At 35.8% G+C, this 27,481-nt stretch overlaps 1 protein-coding gene across 5 annotated transcripts in view; it reads right to left on the bottom strand.

Moving 5' to 3' along the window:
* Positions 1–1,555: 1,555 nt before the first annotated feature.
* LOC118801949 (ribonuclease inhibitor-like) overlaps positions 1,556–27,481 on the bottom strand; it is a 54,522-nt gene continuing 28,596 nt past the window's right edge. For 3 of the 5 annotated variants that reach the window (XM_036562351.1, XM_036562352.1, XM_036562355.1), the window contains 11 exons: positions 24,148–24,498; positions 23,338–23,427; positions 18,299–18,464; positions 17,160–17,333; positions 16,847–17,020; positions 15,775–15,948; positions 14,027–14,200; positions 6,075–6,248; positions 4,670–4,843; positions 3,641–3,687; positions 1,676–1,695 (listed from right to left, as the gene is read on the bottom strand). In XM_036562351.1, coding sequence (XP_036418244.1) covers positions 1,691–1,695; positions 3,641–3,687; positions 4,670–4,843; positions 6,075–6,248; positions 14,027–14,200; positions 15,775–15,948; positions 16,847–17,020; positions 17,160–17,333; positions 18,299–18,464; positions 23,338–23,427; positions 24,148–24,498 — 1,703 coding nt within the window. In that variant the 3' untranslated portion in view covers positions 1,676–1,690. Of the gene's footprint in view, positions 1,575–1,675; positions 1,696–3,640; positions 3,688–4,669; positions 4,844–6,074; positions 6,249–14,026; positions 14,201–15,774; positions 15,949–16,846; positions 17,021–17,159; positions 17,334–18,298; positions 18,465–23,337; positions 23,428–24,147; positions 24,499–27,481 lie in introns of those variants that run through there. The other 2 variants (XM_036562354.1, XM_036562356.1) reach the window with 2 other exon arrangements.

Raw genomic sequence — 27,481 nt, 5'->3', positions numbered from 1 at the left:
ATGTCATCTCACTCAGTGTCTGTGTTTACAGGCAAAGATTTTCTCCAATTTGATTGAACACATTCCGATTATAGATTAAGACTGAGGTGTTTATTCTCACTCTACTCAACACTCTGATAGAAAATCTCCATTTACATCCACACTACAAGTAATCAGATCCAAACTTATAACGCCTGCATAGAGTACCTCTTAGTATACACGTTACCATGACAACCAGCATCACGTGAGTCCAGTCAGAGTGAGACGAGCAGCAGTGAGCAGTGCTTGTGTTTTTAATTCCTATAAAATGATGTCAGACTCAGGAAAACGTGCTTCACATGTCCTTATTAAAGAAGGCCGAGAGGAATACGTTGTGTTCTGAGACACATAAGCTGGACGTCCATCCCACCACCGTCTTTTAAAGCGTCTTCTAACTAGGTTAACTACTCTATCTGATCGTTCCAGAAACAATGAAAAGATATTTCTCTGACAAGCTGACTGTTTTCACATCATCCACTGAGGAGAAAACACCTTTACAGAAGATGATGAGTCCTCATCAGTATCCAGGGTACCAGTTAGCTGTGGTGTTAACTCTTTAGTTAAGAGGCAGCCTCAGTCACTCAGGCAACATAAAAGCCTTCAGATTTTTCTTGGCTGTTTATGAATAAAAAAATACAAGTTTATTCTTTTGTGTGCTGCAAGATTTTTTTCCTCCTTACTTTTTTAGAATCCTAACTCCAATAATAATTAGATTAAAACTTCAAATAAATTAAGTGGCGCAGTGAATGAAGGCAGCCAGGAGGAGTCTCCCTACTTGCAATCTGTCCCCCAGGCCAATCACAAGGATTCTTCCCAGTCCACACAATAGCACCCGAGACGCAGTTGGGGGAAAAAAGAAAAAAAAATTGCAGCCTTGTGCCCTTTCTTTCTTCTCCCGAGTGCTTTATGGAAATTCATGGCCTTTGGAAGAATGGAGAAGACAGAGAAAAAGGCAAAGCAGTAGAAAAAGAGTGTTTTGTAATGCCTATTAAAATTCTTTTTAATTGTCAGTAATAGCAGTGATATACATTAATGTTTTTAAGAGGGAGCTGGTGAGGAACAATGCGCTCACTGGGGTAGATGGGAAGAGGTAGAGCAGACTAGCTGTCACCTAATAAATAAGCATACAGTCCTACATTAATTTCAGTGGATATCCTTTCTTTTAATTTTTATTCTATTATTATTGTGTTCTCCTTTCCTGTGGTTAAGTGTCTGTTCATTAACTGTTACAGATTCTCACATATCAAATTATATCAGAATACATATCTCTAATGCATGCACTTGTTCAGCTTTCAGGAAATACTGACTGAAAAACATTGTCACTATAACATATCGTTGTATCGCCCAGCCCTTGTACACACACTACCATTTCAGTGTCACGGCTGTGCTGAGAATGATTGATCATGAACATAATTATTTTATGGTGTGGACTACTGGCTACGAGAGAGTACGACATTTATTAAATATGCCAGCCAACTTATCATTGCTGTTTTACATTTTGAAACCTCAAGTCTGTCACAGGGCTGATCCTTTGGGCCAAGGAACCATGACTGCCTCTACAAAGAAAGGTAAATTCATTTAAAATTAAAGTGTTTAAGAAAATGTTAATATCAGATGAAATCATCACTTAAATTTTCAGAGACCTGCTAAATTCCTTATTTGTGTTTGTTTCTCAGCCTGCAGGGTGCCAAACAAGAAAAGAAAGTGGTCACTACAGAGGTACAAGCCATTGAGAGACACCTGATGAAGTTCATAAGGACATGCTGGGTCCAGGAAATAAGAGTGTGTCTTTTGCCTTAAGTCAGAACTTGTGGCACTTCAGAAAAGAGAGTGGACTGCAGTGACATTCAAAAACAGACAAAATGTCAAAAACAGAATCACTGCATTGAAAAGGAGACAGACTACATAAAGAGACTGTCTGTCAGCTTTTGTTGATGAATATTAGGTTTAGTTAAATGTTATTGTTGTATCAATAAATGTTCTGGGTTTGGTTTGACATTATAGAGAAAATGTAGGATTTAAGTGTGAATTAGAGGGATGAGTATGTAGAGATGGTGTAGAGCAATAGAGGATGTAGGTGTGACATAGAGGGGTTGATATAAGGATAGTGTAGAGATATTTTGAAGATTTAGGGATGATGTAGAGGGATTGCACATGGAGGAATTTTATAGAGGGATGACGTAGAGTGACTGAGTGTACAGGGATAAGAAACACAGCCATAACATGTTTATGGACATAATGAACTACATGGTAACTGTATGTATGGAGAAAGAAGATGGAAATGATAAAGAATGTAATGATAGAGATGAAGAATGTAGGGATTGATACTGAGAGACTGTAGAGATTAAATAGAATTTAATCCTATATAATCCTCAATGAAGAGGCCATTTTAAGAACTGTAATTGTGAGAAGGTTTGGCTTTTAATCTTGGACCAGCTGCTTCTTAAAGGTTTGTTGTTTTTTTTAATCTTTGTTAAGATCTCGTAGATGATGGTGAAGTCCACCATTGCCACAGTTATATTTTTCTGATGTTCATTCATGAAATTATCTGCTTTTAAAATGGTGAGAATTAAAAATTTTTTGACAACAACTGGCAGAGTTCTGCTTTGAGAAAAAAATTATATTGTAATGTTACATACAATTTTATTAAAATAAAACATTGTCAGTTAAAGTGTTTTACTGTTACATTATGTTTTCCTTCTTCTACATTTAAAATACAGCAAGTTTCACTTCTTTTTAGAAGTGTGTTAAGTTTTAGACTGAATTTCTCTAATTCATTTCTGTCTCTGTTTCACAGTAATTGTGTGAATGAATCTCCTGAATTGGAATAAAAAGAAAAGAAACCCTGCATATTTTAAAAGTATTTATTTTGTTGTGTTTTACTTTTTACTTTCTACTTTTGTGTTTTACTCTAATTAAATTCAAACCAAACTAAAGATGAAGGTCTCCCAACTTAAAATGTACATAGTAGATTTTTATTATCCATTATTATTAATAGGGCAGCAGCAGCACATTCAGCTCATGATTTGATTTGATTCATGATATGATTTGAACTTCTCAGGATACTTTGAACAAAATTTGACTGAAAAAAATGATGTTTAAAAACTTTGATCACCCAGTTCAGTTGCCTTAGATGTCATAGTTAACAGAAAGCCCATTTTCCATAGTGCCTTCTTACACTGCCACGATGCACATTGTGTCATATTTTTGTATTGTGTCATCACGAAGCATCATTTACACACCTGGTTATCATTTAAGTTCCGGTCCTTGATTTAACAGTCAGAACGGTGTGGGTGGTTGTGATCTAGTTTTCACCATGTCCTAACAATGTGGTAAGAACAAGAAAAATATGTGCATGTTTCTCCTGATATTTAATTTAAACTGGAAAATGTCCTGACTGTACTGTGGAAGTTCAGACCTCTTAAAGTAGATGGACAAAATATCAACTGATGAAGTTAATATATGCACGTTTTGTAAAGTAAAACTTTCTCATTTCATCTCTAGACCTCTCAGAAAGGTATGTTCCAATTTTGTAGGTTTATTTCACGTCCAGAATTTTCACTGAAACAAGTAGGTGTGTGTGTGTGTGTGTGTGTGTGTGTGTGTGTGTGTGTGTACTTACATTTCTTCAGTCCTGGTTTGATTCTAATCTCACCTCCATGTTCCACTCTAAACACACACACACACACACACACACACACACACACACATAATATACTCAGTTAAATATTCTCATGTTCCTCTCTCTCTCTCTTTCTCTCTCTCTCTCTCTTTGTCTCTCTGTAAACATATTATCTGATATCTGATAGTGTAACACATTCTGGTGTCTCTCCTAAACACTTCTCTGTTTCTACATTATGATCACTGAGTCTGTACATTGTTAAGGTGTTTCTCGGGTTCCTCGACCAGTATGTTTTTTCCGGACTGATACTGATTATTAGTAATCAGGGAGACTAATAACCGATATTTGGGGCCGATATTCATTTACCATAAATTTGATGGTTGTAGTGTGAAAATTTACAAGAACGTAACTCACAACTTACATTAAATAAAATATAAGAAATATTATAAAAATAAAGTGATTTAAGCTTTAGACAGTACAGTTTGTAAAAACTTAAAACAAAGTAAGCTTATCTTTAAACATAAAAATAAATAATTTAAATAGCTCTCAGTGTTTCACCACCTGTGATGTGTGAAAAAGTGTACTCAAAAACTTTAAAATGAATAATTTATACAAACAGAATTTTTATATGAAACAGATATGTCATCAACAGTGTTTAAATTTAAAATCATTTTCTGAGCCAGAATTGTGCCAAGAGCCTGACAAGGCTCGCATGCCTTGTGTTTGACACATGGGTTCTAGATGAATATAATGAAAACAGTCTAGGAGAGTGAGAACAGTCTAGGACAGTGAAATAGTCTAGCTGAGTGAGAGCAGTCTGTGAATGAGATCAGTGTAGGAGAGTGAAAGCAGTCTAGGTGAGTGAGAGCATTGACATTAAAACCTACATAAAACGGAATCAATATCCTGGAGAGCTGTCAGCCATATAGGAGGAGCAAATAATTACTGTCTTCAGTAGTTCAGTCATTTTAAATCCACCACACTTACACACACACACACTCACACACTTCTGAACACAGTTGTTCATACCTGAGAGTGCTCAGTGCGCACTGTGGATCCTCCAGTTTGGCAGAGAGCACCGTCTCTCCTGACTTTCCTGGGTGATTGTAGGTCAGATCCAGTTCGTTCAGATGTGAGGGGTTTGAACTCAGAGCTGAAGCTAGAAAAGAACAGCCTTTCTCTGTGATCATACAACCAGATAATCTACAAAACAAGAAATAATGAGAACACAGATGACAGAGTGAAATAGATGATTCACATTAATATCAAACCAGACAGAAACATACTAAAACACTAAAAATTGCTCTATCAGTAGATCTTACACTAAATACATTCTACAAATAGCACTGATGTGCATTGAAGTATCAGCGATACTGTTTAGATTTGGAACCTCACTGCTTCTCTTGGTATTGTACTTTTTAAAATTCTGTATACACAGGTTATTTACTTTGGTCTGAAATGTTTATGTGAGTGAATGTAGATAATTAAGTATCAGTTGTCAATGTCATCAAGTTCCTCAGAAAGAAGATACAATTTACAAGTTCATCAAGTGGTTCAAAAACTGGCAAAATTTGAAAGATGAAATTTAGTTCATAAAAGAGACAATGCTAGCAAACTTTTGTCTGAGTAGTCCAGAGTCTCTTAAAAAAAATTACACATCATATATGACTGCTTCTAGGCTTATTATATTGTAATCACCAATTAACTAAAACTAGCCTGTTCATTATTCATTATTTGTGAGCTGATCTTTAACCTAATCTACAAGATCTGCAGTGTCAAGATAAACTCCATAAAGGCTTGAGGACAAATTGCTGATAGGAACCAAGACACAAAAGGAAAAATTCACAAAGAACATGAAGAAGCACTGAGAAAAATCAAGACTCAAAACAGGAACCCATCCTCCACTGGGCTGCACCAGATACAGCAGTTATAGAGACATGGATATAGGAAAGAGAGAAATTATGGTGAAAGAGAAAATACAGCGTGTAACTAACATTAAACTTTAAATGCATACTTTAGCTGTGTAGCATTGCATGAACTTATACCACTCCCCACTCACTTAATCCATTTTGCAATTATGCCTCCTCATCAGTCTGTTGTGAACAGGTTGATTCTGACGGCATGTGTGTGGTGCTGAATGATCATGTATGTGAAGTGCTTTGTGGTGCAGTTTTCCAGATCACTACTGAACCAATGTTTGTACAGATGGTTGGTAAAACAATGATGTTTTTTTCAATTAAATGAGTGTTTAAATTACTCCTGTCACCTAAAAACCATTTTTAAAACATAAACTTTCATTCTGCTGGAATTTAACTTAGAACTATGTGACCAATTCAAAGTTAGATACAATAGAAACCTCATGTTTTTTTATGAAAACACAAAATAACACAGCTTATTATTTATCATTCAGGAATACACTGAAAGAAACACTGACCTGAGTGTTTCCAGTTTACAGTATGAACTCTTCAGTCCAGCAGAGAGCAGCTCCATTCCTGAATCATGTAGGTCATTGTTGCTCAGGTCCAGCTCTTTCAGGGAGCCGTTTTCCAGTTGTAAAAGTGATCCAAGGTTTTCACAGGTCTCTACTGCAAGGTTACACAAAGCTAGTCTGCAAATAAAGAATAAAAACATAGATTTTACATAAGTGACTTTTTCTAAATCTTTACTTAAAAAGAATGATAGAAATGGAAGTTTGGAAGGGTATGGAAGGTTCCATGTTGCTGTTCTTTTAGTAGAGGCTTCACCTGTGTCACATGTGGACATACTTGATTTGTGTATAACTGTTGCTAGCTCCTGGTAATGCATAGCAGAGCAAGATGTCATCACTAATATAGGCGGCTTGTCAGGAAGGTAATAGGAACTTGTTGCAGTAGACTGAGCTATGCTGGATCATTGTCCTGTTGCAGAAGCCTGTTTTAAGCTCCAGTTTCTTTACTAACACTGTGTCAAACACTGTTAAAACAATAACCTGAAATTGCTCACCTTATAGTAAAGTAATTGCCTCATGTAACTTTATTAAGTTTCTTGTTAAAAGTCAATCTCACAATATAACATAGTTGAGGCCAGGCCAACTACTGTGTGCATGCTCATTTTGACTCCTTAGTTGAACAGGGTCTATGGAGCAATTCTGCAGGGGTTTTTATCTTTTGCTGAGATGTTCTTAAACCATTTAGCGATTTCCCACATGACAAGTGATCTCTTTGGTTCTCTTGAAGTGTAACTTGATGTCCACTAGGTGAGTATTTTGGTACAATATTCATTATCTAGAAACTCTGCCTTTGTCATAATTACATGTTAAAAATTTGTACTTAATCGGTCATGCTTTGAATATGTTACCCAGCGCTGTGCCTACAAGTTAGATAATTAAGTAACAGTTAGTTAGACAGCAGATGTCAGCTCTAACGTTACCATTAACTGGCAAACAGAATTGGTAATGGTGTATTTGAAAAATGTATTATCTGGTAATACACATGCTAGCTAGCTACATTTCTAGCAGATGACGAAACACTGCTGCCAGATCACCACTTTCTGGGGTCTGAAGGTGTAACTTCATCACGAGAAATGATTACTTCTAAGAAAAGTTGACAAAAAATGTAACTGTCATGGTAGAGTGGAAAAACAAATATGTATTTATTTTTACTGCAGTGAGTAGCCTACTAGGCCCATCTGCCTAACCTGTCCTCAAACTGATTTTAGTAAAAAAAAAAAAAGTTGATTATAAAAAGTAGCAATTTGAGATATTGAGGTGATGCTGTGAAAATAAATGAAAGTGAATGAAGAATTGTGTAAAAAAAAAGAAATAAAAAATCAAGCATATCCCAGTGGCAGCTACAACAACAACGAGAACTGGAATAATAGCAGAGGATGTCCACAGGATAAAGAGCTAGCCTTGTTCTGAAGAGAACTGAAGTGGGAAGCAGGATGTACAGTTCTGTCAGCTTGAGTTAAGAAGATTTATTGAGGCACCATCTATTATGACACATGAAGAGGAGCTCACTGGCCCTGTGTATAGTGACTGTGTGTACCTTCAAAATGTGGTGCATTAAAATCACACCTCACCCAATCACATTGTAGGACTGTAAAAGAGCAGGAGATGTCAACCTTTTCCTGTGATTTATGTGAATTTGGAGAAATGTGTACTCCATGTGCTTTTTTCACTCATCTTGAATGTCATTTTAAAAATCAAGAGACTGTGTTGCCTTTTCCTATGGTGTGAGTTTAAAACTAACATCGTTTAGTTCACACAGAAGTAGAAAACACAAAAATACAAAGAGATTAGAACTTGTTTAAAAGTGCATTCTGAAAATAAAACTTGTGCCATTGAGACTGATGCCATTGACAAGCCATTGGATAATATTGCTGAGGTAAAGACATTACAAAGTGGTTCAAGACTAGATTCAAGCGAGTGGAAGGGACGAGTCTGTAGCTGCTCAGGCTCTTGAACATAAAATTACACCTCTTTTTCTGTGCATGCAAACAGCATTACATGTTTTTAAAAGTGCTTTACAGACAATTGTTGAAGAATTTAATGTTATTCTGCTCTTTTTTGTGTCATTTACTTTAAAAACTCAAATATGTGCTCAGTGAAGATAATAATGCAATAGATGATTTGTGTCGTTCAAGGAAGTACTGAAGCAATGTTCAAAACAAATCCTGTAATTTTAACTACTGAAGCCAATGGTGCACTGTCCACTGATAACAGGAGGAATCTCTATTTTAAGGAGGAATTCCTGTAATTGAGCCAATTGAATATACACATAGAAGCTCACATAACAAAAATTTGCTTATGTTTCAATCATTCAGGTTCTAAAAACTTTATTCAGACAGCCAGGTTTTTCAGATAAGCTTTTAATCAAGAAGCTAAACCAATCAAGGTAAGTGTTTAATCAAGCAGATAAACCAGGTCAGAACAGGTCCTTTTGAGATGGTCAGTACTTACAATAAACTTTTAGGGGTACAAGAGTATTTCTATAGGACTGTACATTGATGATTTTGAAGTATGTAATCCTTTTGGGATATCTAGAAAAATTTATAAGATTACTGCTGCCTATTTAGTTGTGCTCAGTTTACCGATTTTCGTTCTACGCTGCCCTTAATTCAGCTGGCTGTTCTTGGAAAGAGTGTTGATGTTAAACTGTTTGGCCTTGTCCTTTGTACGCAGAGCAATATATCATTGTGTGATGATGGTTTTGTCTGTATACATGACCCACAAATAATCTTTAATCGAACATGTGGCAGATTTCCCTTTTTAATCAGTTAGTCAAACCAGTTGTCGCTGTTAGCCGACCGTAGAGATTAATCCAGCATTGAGGGCTATTTTCTCACTTGCATAGTGAGCATCAGATACAGATATTCTGCTGTGTTATACCTCATCAGCCACTTCTTTTCCAAATTTTCCACCTGAAACAATGCTGCCGTAAAATTGAGCACCAGAATGTAATTGCGGCACTGTTAAAGGTGGACCAGAAAAGCCAAGTTCAGCCTTGTTTTTATCAACCAGAGAGATAAAATAGAAATCTTGGCCATACGCTCGATTAAACACTTTCTTGTGGGGTCATGTATAAAGACATTAAGCATCACAAGTGGCTCTTTTTCACCTCATCTGCTAACGCAAAAGTAGTTGTAAGCTCTTCGGCCACCATGTTTTTAGATACAGGCTTTTCCACTAAGCGTGTTGTTAGCCCTGCCCTGATGGAATGATTTGCATGTTCAAGTCCATGAAAATGAAATCAGATCGAATGCATTTTCAAAGGCAATTTACCACAGAATGAATGCAGTAGGAGAGAATATGTAATTGTAAAGAGGAGAGGCACTCATTTCCTTTTTACATTTAAAGTTTGACATCTTCCTAGCTTGGTGTTCTCTTTGATAATGCAATTTCAAATGCATTATTAGAGAGTGAAAATGCACATAAGGTAATTTAAATGTAATTTATCATTTTGGCACTGTTATTGCATAATAACATTAAGCATAAATATGAAGTTCTGGAATTGCATTTTTATTTAAATAAAGCTACTCATAAAGCATCTAAATGCAAATTAAATGTAAATGCTAGTGCACCAAAAGGCAAATTAAAATCGCAGTATTTAATTTGAATTTTCATTTTGAGCTCAACATTGCACAAATGAGTGGGAAATTTAAATGCAAACATACAAATACGTTGCTACTTTACGTGTTGCATTTTCATTTTATTTTTGATACTGATATGCTTCTACAGGTGTTTGTTGTCTTCACACTTTTTTAATTTTTATTAGGGTGATTGTTGTACAGCTGTATTTCAGTCTGAAATTGGTACAACTTCCTGGTTTCAACCGGTGGCAGATCCAGATGATAAGCAAACCAAAGGTGTGAAGATGGGCATCCTCACTGTTCTCAAAGATGATGATGCACCTAACTCACTGCCCACAGTCATCAACATTGCCACTGTTTTGGAAGAGGCTATTGCCATCACAGATCTTCTAGACCTCCATACTTGCATTTGCCTACGTTTTCAACCTGCTTTATACCCTGAACATGGAGCTCCCAAAGAACATTAGTACACTTTTGAAGCTATTCAGCATGCCTTATGGAACTTTCCACTAGTTGCTCACAGCATGTCAGGAGCTTGAAAACCAAGCTCTTAGTATAGGTTAGAAGCCGGTCTGTTTCTTTTACATTACATTCTAGCCTAATCAGCCTATGTTACATTTCAGGATATTGTAGTCAATGAAGCTCTAGGAAACAAGAAAAATGTGGGACCCACTTTGATTTTGACAGGGCCCACATTTAGACTTTTAAAGTTATTGTCCTGCAGTTTTTGAGATAAGGGCCATTTTTTGGATGAAAGGTCATTGAAAGCTTTCGACCGTACTGTGGAAGAAGTGAGCATTTTGTGATCCCTCACAGAGAGGTCCTGTTGTTGGAAGAGGCCAATGTCTTGCCAATGTTTTTTGTGTTGACGCCCTGAACATTGGTAAAACATTAAACAACACAAACAAGTCCACAAACAAATGTGGTTATCTGTGGTCACCACACTTAACAAAAAACGTTGTTCAAGGGTACTTTAGTAAAGAAAAAGGTTATGTATATAATGATTAAAGATTGATTAAAGATTCTTTGCATCGTGAAAGCGTTCTTCAGATTGATGGAGAATGTTTTATGTGGTTCTATATAGCACCAAAAAGCTACAAGCTTGAAATCATAACAATAGCAGAACACTTTTTGGTGCTATATGGAATTGTTTTCAAGAAGGTTCTACATAGATTCATCTACAGCACCTCAATCTGAAGAATCATTTCATGATGCAAAGAACCCTTTAATCATGCAAAGGGTCCTTTGAGTGTTCATAGCTCTATATAGAACTCTTTTCTTTACTAAAGAACCCTGAAAAACCATCTTTTTTTTCTAACTAACAGACAGTTTAAGGCAATACTTTGATTGAAGCAGTTACATGTTGGATCAATTGATAGTCAGGCGGGTTGTTTATAAGAGAAGTATGTGGCAGTAAGATCCAGACAGTGGTAATATCAATCTGAAAAATTTTATTAGATCACATTGATATTTTTTCAGAACTACTTAGTATAAGCAGAGCCCTTGTTAGTGCACCCATTAGTAATTTCCTGTTATCTTTTCTGTAAACAAGCACAATTTACTCTTTAACGTTTGTGACATATACGCACATTTTAAAAGTGAATTTAATCAGGCTGTTGTTTTGTTTATGCTATACTGCAGTACCTTATTATTTGCATCCTGTTGCCCAAGTAAGGTTTGTTATTTCTGGTTTCAGGGTCAGCCTGCAAGTTTGGTGTCATATTGTGCTGTGTTTAAGTTTGAATTAATAGATACAAAAGGTCAGTTTACACCTGCATTATTTTGTCTGCAATATTGGATTAACATATTTGTGGTTTTAAAAGACTAATAGACTGGTTGTCAGTCCTGTTATGGTTAGTGGAGTGCATAATATTTTGGACAGTCCTACTCCAGAACCTGACGGATGACTGTCAAGTGTTATTCCATTAGCTTGCATCAGTTAAACAGTTGGCTGGTGCTGAACTGTAGTTTGCACTGTATAGTTGTGGATTTGATTATTGCTGATCATAATATTTGTTATTTGTTTTGGAACATAAGCTAAAAGTGCTGCTAACACAAAAGCACTTTTTTATTGTTTACAGTTTTTACAGGTTTCTTACTGGTTCATGTTTAAAGTAAACATGTTAATTGAACTGTTTTGTTGTTTGTTATCTTAAAAGATAATTAGTTGGCTCGTTTGTTGTTTGGAATTCTTAATATGCAAAACTTAAAATTTATACATGTGAAAGATATATTACCTCAACAAAAGCTAATTAGTTGGCACAACTGTAGGTGGTTTTCTTCAAAAACCAGGAGTTTAAATACACCTCAAAACTCAAAAATCTAGTGCAGTAAGTTGCCTAGACATTGAGTATTCCAAGTTTTTCATTTTTACAGTGCGTTTGCTTCCAGAATTTTCTGATATTTAGTAGAATCCATTCTTCCATCTACCTGTGCAATGTTTCCTGTGCCACTCGCTGACACACAACTATTTTTAAGTTAACTAAGTTGCATTAACATTTGCAAAAAAAAATAATAATGTTTTTAGTTTCTGCAGATGTTAAATGGAAAAAAAAAACTACAGAGCCATAACAACCTTTAAGATCCCTGTCTTACATTTCTTTTGATAAGTGTAAAATTCAAGTAACCACAACTAATCGTCTCTGATCAAGTGTGCCATGCAACATCTCAGTGCACTTAACTAATGTTAAGGAAGGTAAAATGAAGCCAGCAGTCACTGTTTCAGGACAACTTGAAAGCAGTAGGAACACCATTTACACAGAGAACAATAAGCAGCAAACAATGAACTCGCTACCCTTGTAAGTGTGAGGCTGTAAGAAACAAAAGGGTGAGTTGTAGTGTCTTTCTTTTTTACAGAGAGGTAAAAACATAATCTGCAATCAGCATAATGTCACTTGTCACCTGTTACTTGTCATTTCAGTACCATTTCTGTATTATTGCTGTGTGTGACATGCCTGCTCTTTGTGAATGCGATTTGCTTAGAAATGAAGGTTCTAAAAATCTGATGCTTCTGTTAGTGCTATTTATGGAATAGTCTTTCATCATTATGTTGCTTGGCAACCATGGCTAACTGTAAAACATGTATACTGCTTAGAGAAAGAATTATTTATTATGATTATTATTCATCATAAACTAGGTTTTGTGTATTTCATTGCTGTTTTAATATGCAATCATTTTGGTCCAGATTCTACTGAACTGTGGGATTAGCTGTGCAGGACAGTTCATATAGAACTGTTGGATTATTTTGGAGGTTTATAAGGTTGTGCTCAGGTCTGGTGAGCAGAATTGGTCTAGAACTACTCGATTTTGGAGATTAATAAGCTGTGTTTAGGTCTAGGTAGCATGACAGAGACCATGAGAGAAGTACTGAAAGTGACAGATGACATGAGCAAATGGAGTTTGTGATGGATGATCACACAGGAAAAGTCTTTCCTTTTTCTTTAAATGCATATTAAGTACTCAATTTGTTTTTAACATAAGGCTGTCAACTCACTCTGTGGTAGGTCAGACACTGCTACATTAATTTATTTAAATTCTGTCTTTTCATCTGGACAGCAAATTGTGATTCATCTGCTTTGATTAAAACCTTCATTAAATATTACTCTGTGATCAACACCACTATTTAGCTACAGTGCTGTGAAAAAGTCTTTGCCCCTTCCAAATTTCTTCTATTTTTGAATATTTGTCATACTTGAAGGTTTCAGATCATAAAACTACTTTGAATATTATTATAACAAAGATAACCCAAGTGAGCACACAGTGTTTTTTTAAACAATGATTTCCCCAAGAACGCATCAGTGATTCATCCAGGAGGTCACAAAAGAACTTAGAAAATTGCAAGTTATTGCAAACGTTTGATTGCAGTTGTTGCTGCCAAAGGTGGCACTACCAGTTATCAGGTTTAGGGGCAATTAATTTTTCACATGGGTGATAAAGGTTTTGAATCTTTATCTTTAATAAATAGAATGATCGTTTAAAAGCTGCTTTTTGTGTTTAACCATGTTGTCTTTATCTTGTATTAAAATTAGATCGATGATCTGAAATATTTAAATGTAACAAATGAGCAAAACTAGAAGAAATCAGGTGAGGGGTGAATACTTTTTCACAGCACTGTATATCTGTCTTTGGATGAAACATCTCTGTACTAGCAGCTTTTGACAAACTTGCAGCAAAAGTTGGCCCACCGCAGTATTTCAGTATTTTCACTAGAAAGCATGTCAGGAAATACTTACAAATAAAGAGTATTTATAAAACTGTTCTACATTGTTTTCAAATTCTGTGGGTTTCCTTCCAGAATATACTGACAGGCACACTAACCTCAGTATCTCCAGTTTACAGTCTCCCGTCTTCAGTCCAGCAGAGAGCAGCTCCACTACTGAATCCTGCAGCTCATTGCTACACAGGTCCAGCTCTTTCAGGCAGGAGATTTTTGTTTGCAGGGCTGATATGAGAAATTTGCAAGACTGTACAGTGAAATTACAGATGGCTAATCTGTAAAGAGATGGTAAATACAGTTGAGAACATAGTTTATTCATGTAAATATAAATTCATACAGAAGTGCATTAATGAGACTGACAAAGCAAACATCCTTCCAACCTCTGTTACTTTGTTATTTCTTTGTGTAATTAGGGACATGGTCATCAGTGTCTTTACATTCAGAACTGATTGTTCCTTTATTTAATTTGTGTTACATTATGCATTTTGCATTTTTATCATAGATAACTGTTCATGTATGGGAACATATAACGTCTAATATTAATGGATTCACATTTACTAGTGTTCCAACCATTGGAATCAATGGAATCAATAATTTAAAACCAGTTACTTTGCAGACATACATAGACTTTGTTGCCAGTTTATGTACAAATACACTGTATCTACACACAGTGGCCATTTAAACTGACTGATCTGCCAATTATGTGTGTGGTGTAACTTTACTGACTATAGTCCATCTCTTGCTGCACAATTTATTAGCCCCCCATATGCCATTCATCAGCAGAAAGGGATCACCATAGGACCACTGCTGACCGGATATCATTTGAGTGAGGGGTTGGGCTGCACAAATAATTATAGTATTACCACCATCCATGATTTTCCAGCTGAGATAACAAATCAAATTACAGTACACACACATGGTGTCAAGATGACATAATGATTTTGGAAAGAATGTATCTTTGGGGACCATGCTTAAAATTAGCAGTGAATGTCTTATCTACAGTACTATAATCATTTGTTATTTTGTGTAATTGCTGTTTACTGTTGTGTATGTGTGTTAGTTTACTGGTAAGGCATGTGTTTAGTGTTGCAATGGATGACCTAACTTAATACCTAACATTATCTAGTCATACTTGAATCTAGAATGATATACTAGAATTAAAATTACACATTTTTATTAGACTGTAATGGGTAACCAACTGGACATAAAAATTTAAATGAAATAAATTTAGTGTGTAATTGCTGCTGCTAAATTAAGAATAAACTCTTTTGCACTATGATATTAGTCTGTGTTTGCATGGTTAAATTTTCATACAATATTAGTTTCTCGAACCTAACACAAACCTGCATTTTATTCATGTTGAATGATGTAATGTGACTCTTTTGTAATTTTCTTTACTTGCTGAAAAGTAGTTAGGGTAAAAAGCTAGCTCACAAGCTAAAGGTAAGCAAGCTAAAGATGAAAGCTCATTTATGTAGCTAGGTTATTATTGTCTTCTCTCTTTAAATAAAATGAATATAAAGATGCAAATGTAGGCTAATAAACACATCAAATTATTTTACACAGCCAGAACAATGCAATATATGAAAAATAATAGCTACTAGTCTTGCTATCTACTTAAAGATGTATTGAAAATAATTATTTTTTATTGTGTTAATGCATTTTTAATTTTATTTGCAGTGGACATTATAGCTCTAAGGTTTTGTATTTTTGAAAATCATTAAAAAAGTTTTTTTTGTATTATATTTGTTCAATGCTACCCTTCATTCATTAACTTATAATTAACAAATTATAACAAAACTTTGTTGCATACTTCTATAATGCTGAAAATGAATATTAGGATTCTGACCTGAGTGTCTCCAGTTTACATTGTGAACTTTTCAAACCAGTAGAAAGTATCTCCATTCCTGAATCCTGTGGGTTATTTTTACTGAGGTCTAGTTCTTTCAAGGGCCAGGTTTCTGATTGTAAAGCTGATCCCAGATATCCAGATGTATTCCTCCCAAGATTACACAAAGCTAATCTGCAAAGACAGAGAGCAAATATAGGTATTCAACACAAAAATGACACATTTGTAGTTTTATAATTATAGATTTCTGCATACTTTCTGCATGCTCTAGCCCCCTCCCCCACTCTCATCACTAGTGAAAACCACCACTGAGCATTACTGAGTAATGGATCATCAGACAGATAGAACAAATTTGTAATTATAGAACTACAAAGTGTAATGAATCCATGAAGAAGCATAAGTGAGAAAATGTCTGTGGTCAATTAGCTCATTTCAACAATGAAAACAAGACCATTTTAAATGAATAAAACTTAGTCTAAGAAAACCACGTTCATCAATGGTTCACATTTTTAAGTCCATCTGACACTTCAGGAACTGTTAAGTGATCATTTATGATTTCCTGTTTCATTGTGGCACACAAAGAATGTGACACAGGGGCCAATTCCCATAGTAATTCATCAGCATATGGAAGATTAGAGAATGAGAAGGAAATGATTAGAAATAGAGAAGGAAATGAGACAAAGTGTGTAGACTTTCATAATGCACAAAAGACTTTTAAAGAACAGCTACACTGTTGAAAACCTGTTTGATGAGCTTAGGAGGAATGTCTAAAAGAAAGGACCTAGAAACCTTGAAGATCTGGAGATATTCTGTATTGAGGAATTTTCCATAACCTATAATCTCATCAAACATTATAGGTTATGTCAGCAAAGCAGAGGTGCCAATAACTGTGACACACATGATTATGTTGAAAAATAATGTTTGATAAGGATTATTTGTTTTCTTTTGTTTTTTAAATGCAACTCAATTTAAGATTATATCAATATATATATATAAATCTCAGATTAAACATTTTTATGAATTTTTTTAACCATCTATACCAAGGCTGCCAATAATTATGGAAAAATCTTACCTGAGTATCTCCAGCTTACAGTGTGAACTCTTCAGTCCAGCAGAGAGCTTCTCCACTCCTGCATCCTGCAGGTCATTATTACTGAGGTCCAGTTCTTTCAGGGAGGAGGTTTCTGTTTGTAAAACTGACTGCAGAGCGACACAGGATTGGTAATGGAGTTTACACACAGCAAGTCTGCAAAAGGAGAGTAAAAACAATACATCATAACAGTACACCAAAAGTATAATAGTATAGTATAGAAAGTATAATAGATGCATATTGTCACAGTGCTGGTATACAATTGCAGAATTTCATGATTTTTTTAAATTCTGACCTGAGTATCTCCAGTTTACAGTGTGAACTCTTCAGTCCAGCAGAGAGCTTCTCCACTCCTGAATCCTGCAAGTCACTGCTACTGAGGTCTAGTTCTCTCAGGGAAGAGTTTTCTATTTGTAGAGCTGCACTTAAAATTTCGAGGGACTGTGAAGTGAGATTACAGCCAACAAATCTACAGGTGAGGAAGAAAATGAAGTGAGTAAAATATATCATAATTCAACCGTGTTTGCATTTGGAATTATCTGAATAACTCAGTTGATATTGTCTTTTAGTCTTGAACTCCACCGACATGGTTTTGTGACACATTACCTTCACTCCTCCTATCTTTTCTCCTACTTGCTTAATTAACAGTCATTAATTGTTTGCAAATTTCCCTGGACTTAATGCAGGAATTTGACGGAGCAAGTAATCACAGGCTGTTTTTTTTTTTTGCATATTAGTTTATAAAAGGAACTTGAGTGTTCTCTGTTACGGTTAACCAATACAGTGCACACATACTGTATCACATATGCCTGCTGCTGCATCTGTCTAACTGCAAGGACCTTTGGCTTTTCAATGCAAAAGAAATTATACCCATATATACCCATAAATATACCCATTCTATAACACAGAACAGAACAGGAGTAGAAACCAACAGATAGACATAAAATCATTTTAAGCCATCAAGAACTGGCAAGACACAAACACATTCTGCAGGACTGTCTTTGTAAAGTAGTGTTTAGTGAATACTTCTGTCTGGAGTCTGGATTAATACTGCACTACAGTTTTTGAGTGCAATATGTCACAGAAAAAAAAACATGAAAGATCATTTAGCAAAGCTGATGAGGCTCTGAAAACTGTATATAATCTTGCTGAGGAACTCTGAGGTATGCAAGACTGTGTAAAATGCATATGTACCATACACATGTACATGTGTAAAGTATGTAATATTTTTATGTAATCTATCACACTTTTAAAGCGGTCTACCTGTAGACTTGAAGAAGCTCCAAATTCAATATAAAAGACACAATACTCTGACTTAACCTTTTTAGACCCGTTTGACTACCTAGACTTGCTTGACATTTTGTGCAGTCTGTAAGTCATAAAACGGTATTAATATTAGCTTAATAGTTGTTATGTTATAGTTGTTACACTCACCGGGCCTTTCTGCAGTTTGTGATAGCTGGGATGAGTCTTCTGCATCCCTCCTCTGATGTGTTGTATTTCTTCAGGTCAAACACTTTCCTCACATTCTCTGACTGGAGATGCATGTAGGTTATGACTGAGCACTGTATAGGAGAAAGCTTCTTTTTTGAGGATTTATCTGGAATTAGAGAGAGACAATGGAAAGCTTTCAGAACCCATCATCATCCAGTGACAGGAACTGTTTCAATACATGACAGATAATTAAGTAAACAGTGGCAGAGTGATGAAATTTCATTTTGTAGGTGGCTTTCATGAATATTCATTAGCTATAAGCTTTTGATATTTTTGGTCCATTTTTTGTCACTACAATTAAATGATGAATCTATCTATTTTTAAGCCTCTCTAATTTCAGTGATGTTTCATGTATAACATTTCTACAGATGTAAAAATGACTGTGTGATTTTCCCTCATCTCTTTTGTCTGCATTTTTCGTTGCCCCACCCAGGGATCATTGTGTCCTCCTGTATCTTATGTCATTTAGATGTAATCTATTTTAAAGGTTGTGGCACTGTATTACTTGTATTCCCCTGTTGTTGTTTTTTTTTAACATGGCCAACCCCATCTTTGTCTTCTCATAAACTCCTGTGCGCTCAGTATCTGCTTGATCTTTAATTCCTGCCATGGACTTGGATATGCTCTGATTAACAAACTATGTTCATGCAATCTGTCTTCTCTGTTACAAAGAAGTGTTTTCAGAGCTCTGTCACACTCTCTAAAACTGAGTAATAATAAACAGGTAAAATTCATTGACAGTATAAAGGTGCAGTTATACCTCACTTCATTATAAAGCAGGTGTATCTGACAGGAATATCAAATGCAAAATTTGATCTTTATTGAATATTTAGACTGATCAGATCTCACTGACATGCTGTTGGCAGACACACTGGTTTAGCCAAGTGCTGATTAAAATTTTTTTGAATAATAAAATTTAAATAAATTAAATTCTGATGCATAAAATTGTTTAGATGATTAGATAAATAAACTCATTCTATATGTCAAAAATGTCAAAATGAAATTTCTAGGTTGTTCAACAAAACTGAATAAATGACACCACACACATTTTCTAAACTGCTTATCCTTCTAGGTCACGGGGGGGAGCGGGAGCTTATCCCAGCGCTCATTTGACGGAAGGGAGGGTACACCCTGGACAGGTTGCCAGTCCATCACAGGGCGAACAGACAGACATACACCGATCAGCCATAACATTCTGACCACCTCCTTGTTGTCCATTTTATCAGCTCCACTATATAGATGCACTTTGTAGTTCTACAATTACAGACTGTAGTCCATCTGTTTCTCTGCATACTTTGTTAGCCCCCTTTCACCCTGTTCTTCAGTGGTCAGGACCCCACAGGACCCTCAGAGAGCAGGTACTATTTGGGTGGTGGATCATTCTCAGCACTGCAGTAACACTGACATGGTGGTGAAGTGTTAGTGTGTGTTGTGCTGGTACGAGTGGATCAGACACAGCAGTGCTGCTGGAGTTTTTAAACACTGTGTCCACTTACTGTCCACTCTATTACCTTGTTGGTCCTCCTTGTAGATGTAAAGTCAGAGACAGCAGCTCATGTGTGTCAGCATAGTTTGTGTTGGTCATCCTCTAGTCCTTCATCAGTGGTCACAGGTCGCTGTGGGCTGGATATTTCTGGTTGGTGGACTATTCTCAGTCCAGCAGTGACACTGAGGTGTTTAAAAACTCCAGCAGCACTGCTGTGTCTGATCCACTCGTACCAGCACAACACACGCTAACACACCACCACCACATCAGTGTCACTGCAGTGCTGAGAATGATCCACTACCCAAATAGTACCTGCTCTGTGGGGGTCCATGGGGGTTCTGACCACTGAAGAACAGGGTGAAAGGGGGCTAACAAAGTATGCAGAGAAACAGATGGACTACAGTCTGTAACTGTAGAACTACAAAGTGCACCTATATAGTAAGTGGAGCTGATAAAATGTACAATGAGTGTAGAAACCAGGAGGTGGTCATAAAGTTATGCCTGACTGGTGTATACATCCACACGCACAATCACACACACACACACACACACACACACACACACACACACACACACACACCTAGGGGCAATTTAGCTTGTCCAACTGGCCTGACTGCATCTTTAGACTGTAGGAGGAAACCGAAGTACCCGGAGGAAACTCACATTGACACGGGGAGAACATGCAAATCTTGCCACCCGTGAGCACAAGCAGGGAGAAATTTCTAAAGATGGATTATTGATTCATTTCATGACATTTTATGGTCAAAAATGTTTTATTTGATCTTTTTTTCAAATTAAAACATTTTATATTCTCATGTAAACCTGTTTTATTTAACAACTGAGAGACAATATTCTAAACATGTTATTTTCCTTTATATGTTACCTTCTTATGGTCATAACCATCTTCATTGTAGAATTTCAGCAAACGGCCTTTTGTTGCAGAAAAGTGATAACTGTCATGCTGTCACCTTGTCCCCTCACTCCTTTGTATCTATTGAAATGACCCTCCGTCTCATGACCTTAAGATGATAACAGTCACCCCCCTTATCTCTACACCCTACATCTCCTTTTATATTCTCCTTCTACATTCCCCTTCTTACCCCTCCTCAAACTCCTTTTCTTTCTCCTTCCTTCCCCACAGTTTTCAATGTTAGATGTTATAATGTTTCTTGTTAGATTGGTGACAGACTGATTACCAAGCTATGCCTGTGCCTGACTCTCTGTGAGTAGAACTTGGAATCTGAAGAGCCAGTCCCCTGACTCTTCCCCAAAATATAGATAAACCCACCCTCATATCAAACCCTACATATGGGATACAGTAAATTCTCTTGGCCCAGCAAAACAGTGCTAATTGTCTTTATGTCTGAATTTCTCAAGTAATTTGTCTCCTGTCCATCCCACACAAACATGCTTATGCATGTCAGAGACATATTCCAAGTCATGTGTCAGTACCAGTGGCTTGCAAGGACCATGCCCAGAAATGTCATCTGAAGAAAGTGATGCGTTGTACCAGTACTTTGCCCATTATTGACTATCACACAGTTAAATCAGATATAATAATGTACAGTGTTACATTATTTAAATATATATTTAAATTATTTTGCAAATACTCTTATCTTGTGCACCCAAAATGGTAGGTGAATCCAGTGATGCTCCTGCCTAGATAAGAACCAAACCTACTGCCATGTGTAGGGTAATGTTATTCATTATGCTATTCATTTGTGTGAGTTGAAAAGAAAGGAAACACCACTAGTGACAACATACTGCTGCAATTTTGTTGTAATTATCAGCAGTATTTCCAATATCAGACTGATAATATTGAATTTCCTATTTATGAAAAGTTGCTCATAAATTGTGACATTAAAACCAGAACGTCAAACAAGCAAAAATGAGCAATGCTAAATGTTGCAGGGATCACTGATGTTTTCGAGGGCCCAAAGCATATCCTATTCGTGAAATATCTATATTGTCTATTGCACCCTCCAAATCAATCCACTGACTGTGTTGCTTTTCCTTTACATATTTTCACGTATTTTGATTGTGTATTAGTAATATTAAAATATTCTGTGTATGGAGCACTAAGTCTCCATATTTCACACAACATGTTGATCAAATATGAACAGCAGCTAATCTGGTCAGTTCTATGTAAAATGTTTCTTTTATAATAAATGAGGACTGACCATGAAATGTTGCTGTAACGATTGTAATCTCTCTTTACACACAATGTCTAAACATTGCCTAGTATAGTAACAGACGAGAATCAGGAGTGTGAAATAATTTCTGTTCCTAAAATTCATGGCATTGCGTTTATACAGAGGAAACACTGACTCTGTGTAAACTCTCATACACTGTTCTGTTTATCCTCTGTATAAATGCTTCTCACCACTACTGAGTTGTCAAGCAGTAAACTCCATGATTTCCTCTATCTTGAAGTAAGCAACACAGCAGAACCCGTGACTGCACTGTAGAAAACTACAACAGGTTGTGTATTTTCAGCTGTGCACATGCATCTCAAAACTTCTCTAAGTGTGCAGCATGCTGAAAAAAAATCTTCATAATTCAAATGTTTCAAGCGCTTGCACGTAATTAAAATGTACATCAACACAATTGTTTCTTTAAGTTCATCTGTTTTGGCAAAAATTGTGTTGATGTAACACATTTTGTTCATTTGCCACCACTTAGACATTTAAATGATATTTATAATAATAGGTGCAAGCAAAAAAACTTTGTCTGTCAACATTATGTGATTATCAGCTAACTACACTATTAGAGTGTATATATATATATATATATATATATATATATATATATATATATATAGAACATTGTCTTGTCAAAGTCTGATAAAATTAAAACCAAAATATAGAGCTTTTGGTTGGCTTATGATCAGCAGTGCCTGAGCAGTGGTTTATAAATCTCTTGCTCTGCGTTTCCTCTGTGATTTACGCGCACAGTTAGCTTGTAAAGGCGTGTGTTTTGTAGAGAATCTCAATTTCATTTTGTTTAAACATTGCATATTTACCTATTTGTCAATAAATAGCAATTTCTTAGCATACAGAAAATAATTTTTGATCAATGCATATGACTCAATATTCAATATTCCTCTTTTACAATTGATACAGGTGTGTTACATTATAAAAGATGCAAAAAAAAAAGAATAAATCATTGCACCACTCCTTCTGGTACTTTAAAACAAGAATTAAAATGTTGTTTTAGAATAGCAATAAGTAAAAGAAGGAAATGTGGTCCATTTGAGGACTTTTTAAAAAGGAAAAGAGGTGCAGAGAAATTAATTAAACATTTACTGATCATTTTATAACTAGAGAATCTGACAAAGGACTTTAGCTTTTTGAAAGAGTGATCATATTGAAGTATACAGTCTCCCATAAGATGACACTGCAAAACATTATCTTTACATTCACCCAATCTAAATATGGAAAACATTCTTTTAAGCAGTTCAAAGTTATTCCTGAAAGTGATGAATAAAAGTTACCTTTCATGATGTAAGCTGTAAAGGCAATTAAAATAACAGCAAACACTGAAATGCAGATGATGGCAATCTTCCAAGCATGAAAATGTTTTCCTGAAATACAAACCAGATAAAAATGTACAGCAGCCCAAACATCTAATAGAATAAATAAGTATAAAAAAATAATAAATTGTTTCTTAAATATAGTTATTAAATAAGGACACTAACTGTTAAGTGATGTGACCCTGTCCAGGGGTGAAGAATACCTAACCATTACTATATTTTTTTTCTTTCATTTTTCTTTTATTACAGTCATAACAGCACAAAGAGTTTGTTCAAAGGGGTTCAGACATGGTAGATTCACTTATCTGTGTTATACAGTGTGATCAGCTCCACACTTTCCTTTTTACATAAATGAGATTTACACACTGAACCCATACTTTTATTTAAACACAGCCTTTTCTGCACTTTTTACACTCCTCACACTGCCATACATACTGAATGTGTCCTGAAATAAATTCACATTTTAGATTTAAACGAATGCTTTGGCAAAAAATTTAATTTACACAGTAAACAAACCAGTGTTTGTTAGCCCCAGCACTGTAGCCCCTGCACTAAAAAGCAAAATCTGGACACGTCTTGGCTGTTTGGCTACATCTGGAGTAAGTGGGAAATGGTGAAAATTTCATTTTTTTCCAAAACCCTGCTTTGATTAATTGAAAGGCTGTCTGTGATAAATGGCTGGCTAAAAATTACTATGAAGCTGAATTAATGCTCTTGTTGCACATTAATAGTTGATAATTAATGATGCACTGAAATCATGATGGTTCTTACCTTTAACTTCAACATAAACAATTATATCATCATCCCAGGTTCGAGTTTCAATGAGACATTTATAAGCTCCATCATCAGAAAGTCGCAGTGCTGAGAGTTTCAGTGAGGCGTTTCCTTTCTTCAGTTCTTCTTTAAATAGAGTTGTTCTCCCTCTATAAGATTCCATCTGATCAAAACTTCTATCTTTATTATGTTCATACAGATGCACAATTCTGTCACCCAGATGCAGTCTGGACCACTCCACTGTCATGTCCACAGCACTGACGCTGGGTTGGAGAGAACAGGGCAGAACCAGATCTTCACCAGCTTCAACAACAAGAGGCTCAGCTGGACCAATTACTTTTAAGTGTACTAGAAAGACAAAAAACATAAGTCAAAGTAAAAGGGGAAGTCCATCAATATTTCAAAATTTCTACATAATTCAGTCACTGAAATGCAAAGCAAAGTCATATAAAAAGGTTTGATGTGAAAAGGTTCATTGTAGAGAGTTGTACTGACTCAGATTTCTTTACTGTGATGGTGATAGGAACCAGGGGTCGCAATGTCTACAATGCAAAAAATTACTTTCTATTCCAAACCTCCAATGAACGTACACGTGTCTGCTGAGTTCTTATATGCAGTGCTGATGATGGTAAAATAGTGTTTAATCTGAAAAAAAGGTTTTCTTTGGCTTTGGGGACAGCAAACCTGCATGTATCTCTCCACCATGAAATAAAATTATTTAAACATGTGTTAGGTCAAAACGTTTATAAAACAATGTCATTAGGTTGAGTATTCATAACCATTTCAATCACATAGTAACTTTCTGTGAGGGAGCTTTTAGAGCTGGTTCCTATCACCACCACTGTGAACAATTCTGAGTCTCTAGGTTTCTCTCGAACAAAGAATTTCACATCAAACCACTCTGTCTTACTTTGTTTACAGCTTAACCATGTAATATTGCAGAAATATTGAAAAATAGGTGGAAAACAGCAACATACACCTGGATTAATCTGGACCCTTTCCAGCATCCACCATAGATTGATCACACACAGCTTCACCATCACTGTGTGCCTGCACTTTAAATTCTTTATTTGAGTCTGCTTTGAGACCTCAATCATTCTGTACAGTTTACAGTGACAATGTTTGCATTAATTCCTTCATCACTCACATCCTGCTGGATCCTGCCAATCCATGTGTATATGTATGTGTGTACATACATTTGTATATACTGTTTTGCAGCCATGTCTAGTATTTATTTTCTTGTGTATTTATTGTTTTGTATATTTATTGTCTGGTGTATTTATTGTATATTCTGCACTTGATCCACACTGTTGTGTATCTGCACTCTGTGTACTCCTGTGTAATGTACTGCTGTTTAGTGTTGGACAGTAAGTGGCAGACTGATCACTTGGTGTCACTATAGCTATGTAGCTGGCTTTTGCCAGTTGTGTGCAAGATTTGGCACCCCTGGCCAAATGACATTTTAGCTGATTTTTGAAGCGGAAAAGAAGTAAATACAACCTGTGAAAAAATATTTTAAAGACCCCCTTCCATAAAAAAACTTTTTTATTTTGATATGTTTAACTCTTCTTGCATAGATTCTTCTTCTTCTTCTTCTTCTTCTTCTTCTTTGTATTATTATTACTTTTATAATTGTATATCTAAGTGCACAATTTCAATTTCTTTGCTGAGATTAACATACCGGAAAAAATTCATAAAAATAAAATGTACCTTAATTGAATGATAACTGATAACTGAGCATTACAACATAAACAAATTACATTTTGTGCAAATGTACAAAACATTCTCAACAAAACGTAATTTCACCAGGGGCACCCAAACTTTTGTATAAACTATAGACTGTTATTTGTGTCCAATGTGTTACCACAGTGTAGAGTTCACATTTTTCTATTGAAAACACATTCTTCCAAAAAAAGGACCAGTAGTTTCCACATCAGAACACTTGTTTAGAGCTACAGAACATGCCTGTGCTAATGTGGCTTGTTTCAGTAGTTTGAAGTGTGCAGTTAGCTGTTAACTAAAATAAATGAATGATGCTAGTACTTAAAATTAGAACAGTGTAAAATCTGGCAAGAAGGTTATAACATCACCAGCTCACTCAACCCCACTGTACGTTTATATAATAAAACACAAATCTAAATGTAAACCTTTATTTTTGTGTCGTCCTGTCACTTACACTACTTTTTCTCCTCTCTTTAGCACTAGAGACTAAAGTTAGTTCAGTAAAAAGGAAGATTTATAGGCCACAAGCAATTCCAGCTCACTGGTGCTGCACTGAGGCATGTTAAGGGGACAAAGACTCAAAACTGAAGTTGAAGTGAAGTTGAGTGACTGGTGTTGGAGTAACACAATGACAGAATCTGAATTGTTCTGCTGGAGCACCACCACAAAGTTATTATCCAGCTTTATTTTCTGATTACTAAAGTGGAAGCTTTGTTTCTGACCTGCTCTGCGCCTGTTTAAACATAGAGACAGTGTGCTGGATAGAGGGGGTAGGGGAAACACGAGGGGGCATATAAAATTTGCATCATCATGCAAATTCATAGATCTTGACAATCTTAATGAGTGTTAAGGTTTAAGGATGTTCCTCTGCACTTTTTAGAGGTTTCTTGGTCATAAATATAATATATTAAAAATATTAATAAAAAACAGCATGCTTAAGATCTACCCACAGATTTTCCAGGATATTGGTGGATATAGGATCATTATTATGGTCCTGTTGTAGAAGCCAGAATCTTTACAGCTTCCTGGGTCACATTTGCTTCCAGAATTTGCTCACGTTTAAACTTAAACTTCTACCTATGCAGTGTTTCCACTGACTTCCTCAAAACCCCAAAGCATAACAGATCCACTCCCATGTTTAATGGCTTACAAGGTGTTCTTTTTATCATATGCTGCTCCTTTTTGCTCCAAATGTACATTTAAGCTATATTATTAATTATTTGCATATCTTGAAGCTAAATGATAAATTATGGATGACTTAATTGTCTCTGCTTTATATCACAGTCAAAAAATCGGATGGACCACTTTTGAGAGCCTTCAAGATCAAGAATATTTATAAAAAGAAGCCCCTTTTCAACAATAATTAAAAATAGTGGCCGTTCTAAAACTCTGACTGGCCGTCATCAGTGTTCTCTCTGCTAAAGCCTGTGCTGCTTCATAAGACTTTACATTGGTGTGTCATACTTGGACTTTGATGATCACTGTTTGTGATTTTATGTAATTTGTTGACACTTCGTAGCTTTAAGCAGTTTCAGCAGTCCAGTAGGAGCTGAATGTTAGTTACAAACAATGATAATTTACACATATTAGCACTTTTGCCCCCGTTTGA

Source organism: Colossoma macropomum, unplaced genomic scaffold, assembly GCF_904425465.1.
Source record: "Colossoma macropomum unplaced genomic scaffold, Colossoma_macropomum, whole genome shotgun sequence".
NCBI lineage: Eukaryota > Metazoa > Chordata > Actinopteri > Characiformes > Serrasalmidae > Colossoma > Colossoma macropomum.
This window is presented reverse-complemented; position numbering and strand designations above follow the sequence as displayed.